The sequence below is a fragment of the Ctenopharyngodon idella genome, chromosome 19 (genome assembly GCF_019924925.1).
Source record: "Ctenopharyngodon idella isolate HZGC_01 chromosome 19, HZGC01, whole genome shotgun sequence".
Lineage (NCBI taxonomy): Eukaryota > Metazoa > Chordata > Actinopteri > Cypriniformes > Xenocyprididae > Ctenopharyngodon > Ctenopharyngodon idella.
The window spans coordinates 23238111-23255003 of record NC_067238.1 but is presented as its reverse complement, the minus strand read 5'-3'; the positions used below and the strand labels follow the sequence as shown (position 1 = coordinate 23255003).

Genomic DNA, 16893 nt, shown 5'->3' with positions numbered 1-16893 from the left:
CTAATTTGAGTATCAATACTGTTAAATAGTAAAAATGCATACTGTTAAAAAAACACTACTGTATTTTTTGTATTATCCATGTTTCACAATTGTTGTTCATTTAGGTCTCAATACTGTAACATAGTAATATACAAATACTGTTTAATGAGAGCAAATGGTGCTATATTTGCTTTACAGTAAAGAGAACTGTCTGTGAGGGGAGACTGTCATGGAAATGTCACGATGCATTTTTTCATTTTGTCGCGTGGTATCAACAGAGGGCAGTATAGTGGTTGTAGTGTGCGATCACCTCCTCTGCAGAAGAAGCCACTCTTCTTCCCCTCTCTGTTCATTGGTGGCGCGTGCTCTGCTGTGTCTGTCCGAGTTGGCGCGAACGTGCACGCCGGCGCGAGACAAAGAGCATCCTGCACTCCCGGGGAAACTACACCGGTATCTTGTTATCGGTTAAGTTTACGAGTGATAGCTGTCTGTCGAGTCGCTATGGCTGATAAAGAAGGTTAGTATGGTTTTGTACATTCGATGTACTCTCTTTTAGCGGCGGCTGGTTAAATGAAGCCGGTAGCGGCAGCTGAGGTGTTTGTTGGTGTGATTTCTGCGCAGGCCGAATCCCGCCATAACGACACAGTCTTTGCTACATCAATACAGTTTACACTCTAGAGCTTTTTATGAGCACACATGACCTGTTATTCGGCCTAAATTCATTCTTTTATGATGGGAACATGTTGGAAAGTAACTAAATAACTTAGTAGTTCAGGTAAATTAGCGTCGAATTAGCTGCGGCTAGTTTGTTTGGTTTATAAGTTGAGGTGTGTAAATTCATGGAATGCGTTGCTACATTACTGGAAGCTTTCAGTATTATTTTGGATTTTTTATTATTATTATTGTTATTTGCGCTTCTAACTTCTGCTAAATGCAAAATATTGGGCTATGTTGTCAATTTGAGTCGTTTTCCATACAGTTTGTCTAACAAATTGGGCAATATTAATTGCATTATCTTACAATGTTGACGCTAGTAGATTGTAAGTAATTTGTCGAGCGACTTTATGAACTTACATATTCAAGATACTCTTAAAGAGTTAAATATTCAAGATGCTTTTAAATAGTTCCTCTATTGAAGGCATTTTGACAGATCTTATCTTGTTTTCCCGCCCCTTTTTGTCACAGCTGCATTTGATGACGCGGTGGAGGAGAGGGTGATAAATGAAGAATATAAAATATGGAAGAAAAACACTCCGTTTCTTTATGATCTGGTTATGACTCACGCGCTGGAGTGGCCCAGTCTTACTGCTCAGTGGTTGCCAGATGTCACCAGGTAACACATTCACACCTACTGTCATCAGCTGAAACTACTCACTATTTTGATAAGCGATCAATCTATCGATTATTTCTTGATTAATTGGATGAGGGAGACATCCAAAAATTAAAAAAATAGTAATTTACTATTACTATTACTATTTAAACGAATCCATTATTTACAAAATAGTTTTTACATTCTGCCTAACCTTGTCCTGCAAACAATGTGCAATTTGAAGGCAATGAATACAAATATAGTGAATTTACTTAATATGTAGGCTATGTAAAATTAGTTTAAATTGATTGCTACCATTTTAAAGTAAAAATCACTAAATAAAAAAATTATAATTTAGAATAACAAAAGTACAGACTTAATATTTACTGGTACGGGATAGGAGGAAAACGCATTCACTCTGAACATTACTTTTATTACTCCATTACAATAGTCACTTTATACTTACTGCTCTCAAAAAATACAATTACTTGTTACCTGTAGAATTTTAAACTTATTTAATGTCTAGCAAGAATTGTTGCGCTCTGTTTGATGCATATGTGTGCAATGGTGCACGTTCACTGAAGTTTAATGGAGACTCCCTTTGTCATGGCAAGCCTTTATGCAAAATGGAAGTACTCGCATGGCTTTCTAACATTTACAGATAAGGATCCAACCACACACACAAAAAAAAAGAAAAAAGAAATATGCGCAGAGGAAAACCGCCACATTAAAGTCGGCATAAAATCAAAATTGACCCTATTTACTTCCTTTACTGATGACCTCAGTTCCAACTGAACATCTCCTCCAACTGTCAGCCTGCTGCGAGCTGATTGGGATGTCTTCTTTTCTAGATCCAATCAATGCCCAGCGGAAAAAATAAGACATGCACCCTTTTTCCTCATTTAATATTGTTTCACTTGGAAAATACGTCACAATACCGAAGTAAAGTTGGTCACAACTTCCAGTTCACACACACTCTGCTTTTGTTTAATGACACATTCTCATGTTTAGGACAACTTGGGTCAAGCACTTTTCCTGCAGCAGCTCACTCTGCATCCTCTGCTGTTTTCCAAATGCGTTTTGTCCATAGAAATGTAATCATTAGCAGATGTTTTCCATGTGCTGATTAATCAATGAAACTCGTCGATTATCTTCATTACCAATTTTGATTAGTTGTCGCAGCCCTATTGTGGAACATTCTCAATTGGTTGAGTAGGTGGGGCTCCAAATTATCTTTTTAATGTGTTTGGTGGGCTTTTTTTTTCTTTTTCTGTGATGTTATTATGATAATATTGATCTTTCTTGCAAAGTCCACAGCTTTAAGAATAGCAGATAATGAATATTGTGTAGGTAGAAATTGTGTGTAATTTTTTTATAAAGGTCAGTGTAAATAACATTCATACTTGTCATGTTTCACAGACCTGAAGGGAAGGATTTTAGTGTGCACCGTCTGGTTCTCGGCACACATACCTCTGATGAGCAGAATCACCTGGTTATTGCCAGCGTCCAGCTGCCCAATGATGATGCCCAGTTTGATGCCTCACATTATGACAGTGAAAAAGGAGGTGAGTGGCTTATCGTATATGAAGATGTGTAGATCATAAACTGAACCTATGTACATATGACAAGTTATCACATTTTTTTTTCTGTTTACAGAATTTGGTGGTTTTGGCTCAGTGAGTGGGAAGATAGAGATTGAGATCAAGATTAATCATGAGGGAGAGGTGAACAGGGCTCGCTACATGCCACAGAACCCCTGCATCATTGCCACCAAGACTCCCACTAGTGATGTGCTGGTCTTTGACTACACCAAACACCCCTCCAAACCTGGTATGAGCTGGAAACATTTTGTTCACCTTTTAATTTAGAAAAACAGTGCACGGTGTGACACAAAGGCGTCCAACTGAATGTATCTAGGTGCCAAAATGCAAACTGTTTAACAGCTAAAGTATAGCAAAACACAAAAAATACCAAAACTAAACGTGATAATGGGAGACTTAACTCTTAATCCTAATCTCCATGCTATTTGTTGAGTCAGTTGAAGGCGACAGATGTCAATATTGATTTTTATTGAAGTTTTTCCTCTAAATTTCTATTCTCCTCCTGTGCTCCTGAAGATCCCTCTGGCGAGTGCACTCCTGACCTGCGTCTGAGGGGGCATCAGAAAGAAGGTTATGGTCTGTCCTGGAATCCCAACCTGAGTGGGTGTCTGCTGAGTGCTTCTGATGATCACGTAAGACATTTGTACTATCACTATAACTGACTTAATTATATGGTTACTTAAGCTGTATATTTGCAAACACTTGAGGGTTCAGGTATTACTCTGTGCTTTTATATGTACCCTAAATTCATTCAATGCTAAATTAAATTGAAAAAAAGAATGTATAATGAAATATAATTAAGACTAAATAGATAAGGTAAATTTCTCAAAAGGTTACTCAATCTTCAAGTAAGTGTTTTAGGTCCTAAGGGTTTGACTGACAAGGAAGGTTGGTAACCTGATGTAGAAGATCTTGCTTTGTGTGCATGTTCCTATGAGTTCATCTGTTTCTGTGTAGACCATCTGTCTGTGGGACATCAGCACAGTGCCAAAGGAGGGGAAAATAGTGGACGCTAAGACCATTTTCACTGGTCACACTGCTGTAGTGGAGGACGTGTCCTGGCACCTGCTGCACGAATCTCTCTTTGGGTCTGTTGCAGATGACCAGAAGCTTATGATGTAAGTTTAATTTTAAAAGGCTATGTAACTGTTCAGTCTGTTTTTATTTAATGTGAGCAGTATTTTAATCTATTTCCTTATCCTTTAGCTGGGACACACGGTCCAATAACACATCCAAACCCAGTCATGCGGTAGATGCCCACACCGCAGAGGTCAACTGTTTGTCCTTCAACCCATACAGCGAGTTCATTCTGGCCACCGGTTCAGCTGACAAAGTGAGAGCTACATTCAGCATTTGGTTCTGTTGCACTTGTGAATACTCTACAAAGGTGCTTCTCTATTTAGACTTAAGTTGTGCTTTTATTTGCATTTCAGACTGTTGCATTGTGGGATCTGCGAAACCTCAAGCTGAAACTTCACTCATTTGAGTCGCACAAAGATGAAATCTTCCAGGTATCATCTCCCTTCCTGCCTTGATTAAAGATGGAATTGTTAAAGATTTAAACTGAGTGTGATAACATGAACTCTTTAAATGTGTCCACAGGTCCAGTGGTCACCTCATAACGAGACCATCCTGGCCTCCAGTGGAACAGACAGGAGACTCAATGTTTGGGATCTCAGGTAGGTTGTCTCATTTTCCTTTTACTCATGAGTACCACTAAAAATGAGAACTATTTTATCACATTTGTCTTTTCTTTTTCTTTTTTTCTGCAGTAAAATCGGTGAGGAACAGTCACCAGAAGATGCAGAGGATGGACCTCCAGAGCTACTGGTGAGTAGTAATGCTGTTCAGTTTTTATTTTAAATGTATACATTTTGATAGTTATCGTTATGCTGCTCTTTGAGGTCATGTTATTCACATATTATTGATGCCTTATTTTTCCATTATTCAGTTTATCCATGGAGGCCATACAGCCAAGATCTCAGACTTCTCCTGGAATCCAAATGAACCATGGGTGATTTGCTCAGTGTCTGAGGACAACATCATGCAAGTCTGGCAGATGGTGAGGACACTACTAGCTTTTAATCCCATTTCTTACAACTTTGAATTTTTCATCAGCACCTCTGCAATAAATAAATAGTTCCGTCATGATGCAGCCTGAGCCACCTCTTAGTGTAGATGATATAGAAAGAGTTGCTTCTGTAATTTTTAGCATAACCTTTATAGTTTTGTGTTGTAGTTCAGTTATTTGTGTATTTCTTTTTTTCTTTAGGCGGAGAACATCTACAATGACGAGGACCCAGAGGGGGCAGCAGACACTGAGGTTCAGGGATAAAACAGCTCTTTACACCACCCCACTGTCAGCATAAGACAAAACTTCTAAAAACTCTCTACACACAAGTGAAGAACTCTCACCTAAGTAATGGAAAAGGAATAATTGACACTTTCCCCACCAGGCATTTTCTACTATGTTAATAGAGTATTTTTCTAAGAAAAAATGTCAGTTGATCATTGGTCAATATCAGAATGTGAGACACATGACCCTTCTCATCCTTTCCCACCAGTGTCTTGTGGATTTCCTTGCAGTTAAGTATACTTAAAGTATTACTTGATATCAGAAAAGTGTATACAGGTGTGTAGTAAATTGTGGCCAGAGTGCAGTGGTACAATGGTGATGTTCTGTAGATTATTTTTTAACTTGGCCTATAAATTCATTTTTCATTTAAGCATCCATTTAATTACATGGCTAGATGTATTGATAAATTAAGCTTTTTTTTTTTTTTTTTTTTTTTTTTTTTTTTTTTTTACTTTGAGTTTCATGTATCGGTCCGGTGGTTTAATGTCTTTAATATTGTGACTTTTCAGTGTCTTTTCTCCTGTATGTCCATACCTTTGTACAGAACATTATGAATAAACTGTTTTGTTGATACAATTTATTTTAAATGTTGGTGCATAGCTTTTGCAAAATTTGCTGTTTTGAATACAGAATGTCTTTTGGGTAAATTATGAATTACCAATTCCAGTTGAAATTGGCTGCTTGTTTATTGTATCAAAACTGTGTGTTAGCAAATGAAAAAGTTGAAGTCGACTGCCTGCCATTGGCGTGAGTTTGGGGCGGGGCTACCTGTTTGGCTGTGGCCTTGTCTGCTTTGCTTTCGCGCTTCACTACAGCAGCGCGTGCACAGACTCTGACAGGAATGGTGCGTTTTTGAGGTAAGTGACCCTTTTACCTCGAGGTCGATTATTGGCTATTAAAGGGTTAGTTCACCCAAAAAAGAAATTTCTGTCAAATTGCTCATTCTCATGTCATTCCACACACGTAAGACCTTCGTTCATCTTCGGAACACAAATTAAGATATTTTTATGAAGTCCAAGAGGTTTTTTGTCCTCCATTGAAAGCAACGAAATTACCGTCATTCAAGGTTCAGAAAAGTAGGCCTAGTAAAAACATAGTTAATAGTCAACGTGATTAGTGGTTCAACCTTAATATTATGAAGCGACGAAAATACTTTTTCTGCGCAAAAAAAAAAAAAAAAAAATTCCATAACTTAGATGAACGAAGCTAGTTAACGACATGAGGGTGAATGATTAATGACATATTTTATTTTTGGGTAAAATGACCCTTTATCAAACGGTCGTTAAAAACGATATAGTAAGTCATTGCAGTAAACTACAAGTTGCCTTCAGATTAAAAAAAAAAAAAAAAAAAAAAGTGTTTTTCAGTAATTTGTTTTCGGCTGGTACAGGAATGTTTAAAAAAAAAAAAAAACAAGAACTTGTACTTAAGTAAAAATATGACAGAATATACTTTTAACTTTTTATTTAAAAGTTGTATAAAAACAATGGTAAAATATTTGCTACATTTAATTGTATTTAGGTATGAGATTGCTTTTAGACTGATAATCAAAGGAAGTTAGTCTGCCTTCAGCAGTAGTTATAATTGAAATAAAATATTAAAGTTAATCATGCTTGAAATAAATTGGAAATCTGCAGATATCACAGGATAAAAGATTGCAGGGACTTCAGGACAGGCCTGCTGCTGTTCCCTCTCTCATAATTGACCTTAAGATTTATTTAAGAGGAATATTACTAACAGGTCTAAACATCTATCCATCTTGCCTGACTACTCATAATCGGATCACTCAAGGTCTGAACTGTGCCATATTTTCATTGAAGTGAAAACACCCAAAATTACTTTTCTTGGAGTAGGCTAATTTATTTTTCACACATAAAAGCAAACAAAAAAAGACTAACACAAGCCAGTGTTCAACAAAATACCTTTTATTTTTGTCATTGTCAGATTGTATAGTTTTCTCAATTTCCTAAAATAGCCACTTATTCAATCTTATTTAAAAAAAAAAAAAAATCCCATAGTGCCCCCTGTCACTATGACAGAGTTTGTATCCTTGTAGGCTACTCTATCCGCGACTAGGTAAGAGACGAGCCATATAAACATAATTTCTACTTCGTACAAGTTTATCTCAGATCTTAACAAGACACATTAAATCAATAAAGCACTGTCTTAATTAATCTTCTCATAGTCCATCTACACGTTCTCACCATCATGCTGTCGGTATGTTTAGAGAGCTCTCTTATGGTGCCCAAATAAGTCCTTGTTTTGCCGACTTCACTTACTCATAAAAGAAAGCAGTTAATTCACAGGCACCACTGGATATAAGAGCTTTATTCCCTCTTATACACAACTGACACGCAACAAAAACACTGTTTTAAGAACATTCTGAGCTTGTCAGATAAAGATCTTGATCTGACGTGCTTGGTCCTAGTGTTCAGAGAGCTTTTTAAAATTGGTTTGCAGAAAACATTGACTTGTGTCTTCAGTAAATTGTGCTTATTGTTTTGGTGATTGTTTATGAGAGAGAAGACATGCCATTCAGGTTAAACTATGACAATATATCAAAAGCATTTAACAACTAATGAGATAATTAATAACACAAGCATTAGTTCATTAGGTTTTTTCCACCACCACACTGTTCTCTTGCTTGCGAGGACCCTCTACACTCTCTCTGTAAAACAATAAAGGATATATAAAATATGGATACAAAAATATAAAATATAATTACAGCAATTACAACCAGTCAGAACGTATATGATTTTTAGTATACAGTAGACCAATAATATATCTTTGTGGGCGGGGCTATCCAGCAAAGCACAACTAGCATTTGGTTAGCACAAAAACGCATTAACATGAGAGATGTAGTTTTTGTCACTTGATTTATGCATGGTGTAATATTAATTTCCCCTTAAATTACTTTGCAGTGTGCAGTGAGAAACAGTCCATTGAAAAGTGCCTGTACTTGCCTGTAGAAGATCAGCTCTTTGGCCATGCTTTTCTTCAGCATCTCCAATTCTTCACTCTTCTTTATCTGGATCTTGAGCTGAATTTTCATTTCTCTGATGTTTTCCTCTAAGATATCAACCATCTCCTGAATGAAGAACATTAAACCGTCAGTTTGCAATCTAAGATGACATGTAAAATCAATGAAAATTACGCACCCGATATTGTTCTACATTTTCCCTCCTCTGTTTCTCCATTAGTCGGATCCTCTCCTCCAGACGAGTCCTCTGGAGTCTCAGCATCTGCTCTTCTTCTCTCAGTGGTTCTAACTGGGCTTTCATCTCTAGGCACTGCTCTTTAGCCTTACTGAGAGCATCCATGGTGGCCTCCCGTCTCTTTAGCAGGGACACTAACCGGGGTTCATAAAATTCCTCCAGAGCTTTTATTCCACCCTGTAGGTACTGCTGTAGGTCACAAGAGGCCCGTCGTCCTTGAGTCACATAAGAGCGGGTCTTCCTCTTGCTGGTTTCTTGAGTGATTTTCTGCTGCTTCTGCACTTCCTGCAGGTGGCTTTGGTGATCTGAATGAATCTTGGTAATCTCCTCAGTCAGCTTAACAGCAAGGGACTTCAGCTCCTCCTGATTTTGTGAATGCAGGATTGAACACCTTAACTTAAATGTATTGAATTTTTTTTAAATACATATTGTTACAAAATAATATATATATATATATATATATATCTCAAGGCCGTAACCATGTCTTGAACATTGAGCTTTGAGGGGGAAGTTTTTTTTTGTTGTTGTGTGAAGTGGGGGATGTAAATGAAAGAATTAAAATGGATGTAAGGGAATTAAGAAAAAGAAATGACAGTAAAAGTTCTAAGTCTTATTGTTATGAAGTACTCAATTTAAACTATTTGCAAATATTCACTCTTATTTGTATGTCTAATGTAAAAAACGTAAAATGTTTCTTTTCATATGCAGTTATGAATTACACGAATCAGGCAAATAATAGCATATTCTCAATTCAAAACGGTGACATTTCTTAAAAAAATTTGAGTCGTTTTTTGAGGAAAACATTCCAGGATCTTTCTATATATAGTGAACCACAAATGCTCATTTTGCACTAGCTCTGCGATGCGCCACACATTTTGTAATCACATTGGAAAGGTCACACATGACGTAGGCGGAAGTACCGCGGTAGGGCGAAAAACTCTCATTTTCTCCTCCAACTTCAAAATTGTCCTGACATTGTTGTTTTATCTTTTTTTTGGTAAAGGCCATTTAATTTACAAAAGTCTTTGCACATTCGCTTTGAGAACATTTGCTCGGTACTTCCGCCTATGCCACATGTGACCTTTCCAACGTGATTACGTGATGCATGGCGCATCGCAGAGCATTTGTGGGTAAAAAGTATATAATTTTTTATTTTTTATTTTTTTTAGAAAATGACCGATTGTTTCACCAGAAAAGACCCTTATTCCTCATCTGGGATCATGCAGAGCCCTTTGAAGCTGCACTGAAACTGCAATTTGGACCTTCAACCTGTTGGTGGCTGTTGAAGTCGACTATATGGAGAAAAATCCTGGAATGTTATCCTCAACCTTCATTTCTTTTCGACTGAAGAAAGAAAGACATAAACATAAACATCTTAGATGACATGGGGGGTGAGTAAATAATGAGGAAATTTTAATTCTATAGCATCAAGAATGTCAAATATTGGGGGTTGGGGGCGTTGACAATTTGGCCATTTTTAATTATTGGTGGGACTCAATGTCTGTGATGGTTATGGCCCTGATAATAATTAATATATTTAATTAATACCTGGCTACAGTGTCTGGTGTCCTTTTGCTACAAAGTTGTAAACTACATTTGTAAGTTGTAGTTGATGTAAAAAATAATTTGGTGGAATAAAATAATCTACATCTTTTCTGGAGCAGTTTCAATGCATTCGCACCAGTCTGGTTTATTGAACACTACCTGAGCTTGGTTGAGCTGCTCCACCTCTTTCTGTTGTATTTCAAGCTCTACTTGTCTCTGTGCACAGTCTCGGGCTGCTATGAACAGGCGCCTCTTAGTCATTAGAGTCTCTTCCTGCAGGCTCTGTCTCTCCAGCTTGACTTTGGACAGGAGGCCTTTTTCCTCCCCTAGAGCTTCCCTTACAGTCTGCAGCTCTTGGGCCATGGGCTCCTCCAGCTCCAGAAGCTCGTGAACCAACTCATCCCTTCTGCGCTCCAACTGGCCCACCTCCTCAATACAGCTCTCAAATGCTGCTCTGAGCTTTTGTAATTCCATGGTGGCAGACAACTCAGGCCTTGCCTCGACAGGGATGCCTGCAGCATCATCTTCGTCCTCCAACACAGTTTGCTCTTTCTCTGGAATGCACGTCTCTCCAAACTTGATTGTTTTTGTTATTCCATTCTTGTCCATTTTGTTCTCTGTTTCTGAAAATAACTCCAGTGGTGCAGATGTGGTTGAGTGAGCTGCATCAAAAACATCTAACTGTGCCAACATCTGTTGCATAAGTCCATTAAACTCAGCTTGCAAAGCTTCTTTGCATTTTTGTGAATAAGGCATGGACTCCCCAGGAAGAGTTAGAGCAGCCTCAATCTCTTCCAAGCAATCTTCAAAGTAGTCTTCACCTTCCTCTTCAATAAATAAGGGTTCAAATGTTCTGTCTGTCTCTGATAGAGATCCATAAGTTTGCTCAAAGTTCATTTCTTGATCCTCCATTTTATATGTTGACCTCTGTAAATGTATGGAGTGAACAATCTTGTGATTAGCCATTAAGTTCATTTTAGATTTTAAAGGGTTAGTTCACCCAAAAATGAAATTTCTGTCATTAAGTACTCACCCTCATGTTGTTCCAAACCCGTAAGACCTTTGTTTATCTTCAGAACACAAATTAAGATATTTTTGATGAAATCCGAGGGTTTCTGAACCACACATAGGCAGCAACGTCATTGTACCTTTTGAGGTCCAGAAAGACATTGTTAAAATAGTCCATGTGACTACAGTTGTTCAACCTTAATGTTATGAAGCGATGAGAAACAAAACAAAAATAACAACTTGATTTAACAATTTGAACTGTTGTCGTACGCAGTTGACGTAGTGAACGCAGTGCAGCGCTTCCGTGTTTACGTCCGAACGCTGGGTCAGTATTGGCCGACTCTACACGTGAGCAGCACGACGCATGCGTGTGATAATGAGTCGGCGTTCTGACATGTTTTTGAGCACAAAAAGTATTCTTGTCGCTTCATAATATTAAGGTTGAACCACTGTAGTCACATGGACTATTTTAACAATGTCTTTACTACCTTTCTGGACCTCATAAGGTGCAATGAAGTTGCTGCCTATGTGTGGTTCAGAAAGCCTTAGATTTCATCAAAAATATCTTAATATGTGTTCCAAAGATAAACGAAGGTCTTGCGAGTTTGGAACAACATTAAGGGCGAGTAATTAATGACAGAAATTTCATTTTTGGGTGAATTATCCCTTTAAGTGTTTGTACAATGTACTTTGTGAACTGTGATTCTTGAGTGATGCTAAGGATGGTGACAGGAAATCTGAAACTAATGCGTCATTGAGGGACAGCTGCATAAATTTGTCAAACAGCTGACTGATCATGAATACACTTATAGACAGTATTCATTTAAAAGGTTAGATTAACATCTGTGAGTGGACCTTTGATTAGAACATGCACACATTGGTACATACAAGCCCTTGCATCTGTCGGACAAGTGATAATCAGGAAGTAAGTAAAATGTAAATATTTCTACAAAAACACATCTTTATCAAAATTCTGTCAATCAACAAAAAGAGGAAACTATTTTTTTCACCTTATCAGACTGCACTGTTTACTAGCAGTTTCTTCACCAAATGTTTTTCAGTGTATGATTTTAGTATCTAGAAATGCCCATGCACCATTAGACAGGGCTGGTATTTCTTATGCCAGTCTCGTTGGGACACAGAGAGCAGCTGCTGCTGAAACTGGCAGCAAGAACAGACAGAGCACATTCCACCAGTGCCAATGATCTCAAAATCCCCATCAAGAACAACTGCTCATTCCTTTAACATGTTTACTTAGGCATGCTGTATGACAAATTAGCATTTTACATGTTGTTTTGAGGAGACTAATAACTAATCAAGGCAAAATAGATGTGCATTTGTCTTCAATAATACTTTTCCTCCAGTTTTCCAGACTTTTGAAATCATCACCAAGAATAGAAACAAAGTGTGAAAGAAAAAACACGAAGGCACTGTGCAGTGAGTAGGTAGTGATATGACAAGTCTAAAGATGTAGCTAGATCTATGATACTGTGCCAGTGTAAATATTCAAATATCAAAAGCCTTTGAGAAAACTGTTATATATATAAATTCATCAACTCACCTCGACTCAGATAACAAAATTCCAGGACAATAACCATGAAGTGAACCCCAACTGAAGAGCTGGTAGCCAACTGAACATGAAAATAGGACAGAGATAGTCTGGCCTCTCTCTGACCGGGTTTAAACATATGCCACAGGTCTCCCAGGCAACATTTAATCTGTTTACATTTATTAATAAACAGAAGGGGGAAGAAATATGAGCACATACAGCGCGGGCACCAACTCGAGCTAATCAGGAATCATGAGGTCCTCTGGGAGGTGACCTGCTCACTGCAACCAATAGGACAGCAAAGAGCCAATTTTATGCAAATAAACAGGATCAGTATCCAATGGGTGGCAAGTGTAGTGTCTGCACATGGACATGACACAGCAAAAGAATTCAAGAGGAGTGGGCACACAAGAGTGACATGCTGCAGTCACCAATAGGGACCACGGGGAGATGCTCGTGAAAAGTTGTCATTTCTTTTGTAGTTTCCTAAACGGCACTGACCTACATTTAGGAATGACCTGAAAACCGGGCTCTCATCAAGCACGGACAGGGTTGAAATCAAGTGGGAACTGAAAACTCCAAGTGAGTTGTTTTAGATATAAGTGAGTGTTTGTTTAGAAGGTCCAACGGCGCCAAATTCCCTCCATGCCTGCTCATTTTCCCAGCTGCTTTAAATAGATGTCACGGATCTAAATGGATATTTCACAGATCAGTAAAGTTGGTACAGGTTAGATATTTTGAGGCAGCTATAGTTTAAACTAATTGATAAATTGGTACTGATAAGAAGGCTTAACAAAATATTTAAACCCAGATAAGTTGCAATGTGATGCCAAAATACAATGTGTAATAGAAATGAGAATGACATATTGGAAGCATTTTTTAAATACATGAGAAATCAGTGTGCTATTTCTAAATCTATCTTTAGCAACAATCATTTATCTGCCAGATTAACCTACTGGAGTTTTAAAAGACAACACATTCACTGATTTTCAACCAGCTATTGCTATAAAATGATGTATGTACAGTAAATGAACAATATGTACTCTTTCTCCATGTTACCTGCACCCAGATATCGCCATTTATTTGTCAAAACACGTAATTCTGTATCATCTGGCAAACTTTTGAAAGCTGGGCTTTAATTAAAACAACACATCGAACTTCAATATTTTTGTGTTCCTGTTCACGGACAGTTGTCAAAAGTCAAAAGTGCATCATGGGTGTTGAAGTTTTTGGCAAAATGGAAAAAACAAACCATCTTCTTGTCACGTAGCTTTTCAAGCAATTCACATAGTGATTTTCAAACATTTTCTTTACATTTTTATTGCATATACAGCCAAGTTTTATTAAATGCCCATCTAGCCAGTTGTCACATACTGGTGGTTATAGTAATTGCACAACACAGGAGAATCCAAACAAACACTTCTTTATTAACCCACAAAGATACAAACAGAAGATCACAGGAGAAAACTAATTTACAACCGCATGAATAAAGATGATACCAGATAATGAACTGAGGAAACTAAGGTCTTAAATACACAGAGAGACATAATGATTAACAGGTGAACGTAATCAGTAACCCAGGGAACAAACTTGGGGCTAATCAGGACTAAACTGAACCACCAGAAAAAAAACATTGGAACAAAGGTTACGTTCAGACTGTCAGTCCAAATCCTATTATTTGTGTATCCGATTGGAATCTGATCTAAAATTATTGACTGTCCACATTGTGTATCGCATCTGTTCAAATCTGATTTGCGTGTCCATGCCGCAATAACTGCATTGGTTTCTATGGCAATGACGCATCATGGAGGGGTTTGCAATACAGATGTTATCTTATTTACAACATGACAAAGTGTAATTCAGTCAGACTGAAACAGATTTCCAGAAATGAATTGGATTTAAAACCACATATGACTGTAGCTCGAAATGGATTCGTAAAAATGTGCGCATTTAATGTGATTTTTGGCCATTCACACTTGCTAAATCTGATCGGATGCAAAAAAATTGGACTTGGACTTGACAGTCTGAACATAGCCATAAAGACAACTAAACTACACATAATCCAGACACCAGTTTTGAATTCCCCCTTTAACTGACCCTCCATCTGTGGAAATGACCATGCAAAATTCTCAAATCTTCTGAAACACTACTCAATAAACAAAAAAAGGAAAGGAGTGTTAATGATTGCCATTTTTAACCCTCAGACACTAAACTTGTGAAAATTTGTATGATTATAAAAGCTTTAGTTTATGACTGGTTATGTGTAATTAAAGATAACCCAGGGTTAAGTGTGAAAGCCCCTAGACATTTTCTGTAGTGACTCTGTAAAGTAAAATGGGATGCAATCATTTTGGGGTCAACAAGTATGGGGCTTTCCTGTAATTGAACTCCTACATTTGCTCAGTTGTCTTTCTTCTAGAACCACATGGAGGCACTATACAACCTCTTTACCTAGCTGTGGTGCCAGATACATAGTGTATTTGGGTTCTTTATGAATGTAATCTTTATTAAAGTTCTATAGTGTGGATGTAATTTTCTAATTATTCTGATGCACATCTGCCCAAGGCTTTCTCTCTTACAGAAAGACAGGGTAATAAGCCCTCGCTCTGGAACGCAGAGGTACTTGAGCTGTGTAATAAAGCAGTGCTGAGTGATGCCTGATCTGACTGAACTTGGTAATGACCAGTCGAAATAGTGTCCAAAAGCTTTGTTCACACTGATTAGATCAGCTTGTTAAGTTTATTTGTAACAACAAATGCCCTCTAACAATACAGCCTTATTTGAAACAGGCTGTTTCACAGCACAAATCAGACTTGTTTTGTTGTTGTAGTGGGGTCTGCCTCTATATTTTATCATACTTATCCATTCATAATAGCTTTTTGATAAGCTGCCTAGGTTTCTACAGTGTATTACTGTAATTGCAAAATAGTTAATAATCATAATAGTGATGCTAACCTTAGCAAACACTAATAATTCCAAATAGTGTAATAATAATCCCAAGCTTTTCCACATGTGGCCTTCAATTACAGGTTTGCTCAGCAAATAAGTGGATACATTAAACACTGTTGACACTAACATAGATGCAAGAAGAGATATTGAATGGATTCTGCCATTCTTATAGTAAAGCCCTTACGCAGAAAGTAATGAAAAAGACTTAACCTATTATTACCCTAAACTATGTTTTTAATTGTACTGTATAGGTGACTGTGACTCCTCACCTGTTTTCCATTGATAATTTCCTTCCCTCTATTTCTGTATAACCGGAAAGGATGGCTGTAAGCCTCTGGTCTAGAGGTACGGAAAGTTAAATATTTTGATATGCCGCTCCATGTCCAGTGTTTGACTAAAAGGTCACTACTGCTCTACAAGGCTTTGCTGCATCAATATGTGTAACCAAGTACAAACAGTGAGGTTCAAATGTCTGAGACCAAACAGGAGTACAAGTACAAAGAAGTTCACGTGGTCAGTGTCACCAGTTTGGATGATTAATTAGTGTCCTAGACATAATGCAGGTTCTTTGTTCATTTTATATCATTATAATCTTAAAATGTAAAACCCATATTTTCAGTCTGGTCTAAGACCTTTGGACTCCACTGTATGCTCCTAGGTCAGAGGTTGCAGTGTTGTTTCACACAGCTATCTTTTGTTTACTGGCAAAGTAAAAGACAATCTCAAAGAAAATCTAAAACATTTTAAGATTGACTGACACTGTATGGCAAAGCATGCTTTTCACAAGCACACGTATCACTCTGCAGCTCAATGTTGAGGCAAAAGTATCACATGAAAAGGAAAGATGGCTGATAAACAACCTTTCCTGTCTGAAAATAACAGCCTGAACTGACATGACAACATTCTCAAACATCAGATAACTCTCCCATGATATTGTTCGTGTAGGATACAATTGAAGCAAATCAACCTGCCAAGTATGTCACTCCATAGTGTTTCTTTTAAGCTTCACATATCATTTTTGATCTAAAAAAAATCCACAAATTTCTCACAAAAACACCTGCAAGTGCACTGGGTGATATGATATTGATTTCTGAAGTGACAAATTGTAGTACCTCAACTGCAGACATAAAATTTAAGCTGGAATACTTTGGAACATGGATCAGGCTAAAAAGCTCAGTTGGTTGGTAAGTTAACCATAAATGGACATAGAGTTCTTGGATGTCAAAGAATGTTGGAGATGAACAGATCAATGCGATCTGGAGAGAATTATGTTCTCTGTCTCTCCTCAATTTATTTCAGTGGACATGGATGAGGTCAACACTCCCGACGGTCAGCTAGCATGATCAAAAACTATCTGCTGGGATTTTAGTGTAGTCGTTTTC

At 37.6% G+C, this 16893-nt stretch overlaps 2 protein-coding genes across 3 annotated transcripts; one reads left to right on the top strand and one right to left on the bottom strand.

Moving 5' to 3' along the window:
- Positions 1-291: 291 nt before the first annotated feature.
- rbbp4 (retinoblastoma binding protein 4) lies at positions 292-5825 on the top strand. The gene is made up of 12 exons (XM_051872177.1): positions 292-496; positions 1165-1312; positions 2708-2853; positions 2945-3118; positions 3406-3521; positions 3847-4007; positions 4096-4222; positions 4323-4400; positions 4492-4568; positions 4662-4719; positions 4841-4951; positions 5162-5825. Exons 1-12 carry the CDS (start codon positions 481-483, stop codon positions 5222-5224), a joined length of 1275 nt encoding a protein of 424 aa, XP_051728137.1. The 5' UTR covers positions 292-480; the 3' UTR covers positions 5225-5825.
- Positions 5826-7154: 1329 nt separating this feature from the next.
- sync (syncoilin, intermediate filament protein) lies at positions 7155-13721 on the bottom strand. Of its 2 annotated transcripts, XM_051872179.1 has the most exons (6): positions 12575-13721; positions 11039-11153; positions 10165-10932; positions 8404-8823; positions 8205-8333; positions 7155-7909 (listed from the first exon to the last, which is right to left on the bottom strand). In XM_051872179.1, exons 2-6 carry the CDS (start codon positions 11042-11044, stop codon positions 7856-7858), a joined length of 1377 nt encoding a protein of 458 aa, XP_051728139.1. In that variant the 5' UTR covers positions 11045-11153; positions 12575-13721; the 3' UTR covers positions 7155-7855. The 2 variants fall into 2 exon arrangements, with proteins under 2 accessions (XP_051728139.1, XP_051728140.1); XM_051872180.1 differs by lacking the exon at positions 11039-11153 and having other exon boundaries at positions 12575-13718.
- Positions 13722-16893: the final 3172 nt, after the last annotated feature.

Excerpts from the sequence above, each read along its gene's own strand:
- rbbp4 (XM_051872177.1), top strand. Across the intron at positions 4,401-4,491 it reads ACAAAGATGAAATCTTCCAG|GTCCAGTGGTCACCTCATAA; the intron begins GTATCATCTCCC and ends ATGTGTCCACAG. Across the intron at positions 4,952-5,161 it reads TCATGCAAGTCTGGCAGATG|GCGGAGAACATCTACAATGA; the intron begins GTGAGGACACTA and ends TTTTTTCTTTAG.
- sync (XM_051872179.1), bottom strand. Across the intron at positions 8,334-8,403 it reads AAAATGTAGAACAATATCGG|GAGATGGTTGATATCTTAGA; the intron begins GTGCGTAATTTT and ends TTCTTCATTCAG. Across the intron at positions 7,910-8,204 it reads AGCTGATCTTCTACAGGCAA|AGTGTAGAGGGTCCTCGCAA; the intron begins GTACAGGCACTT and ends TTTTACAGAGAG.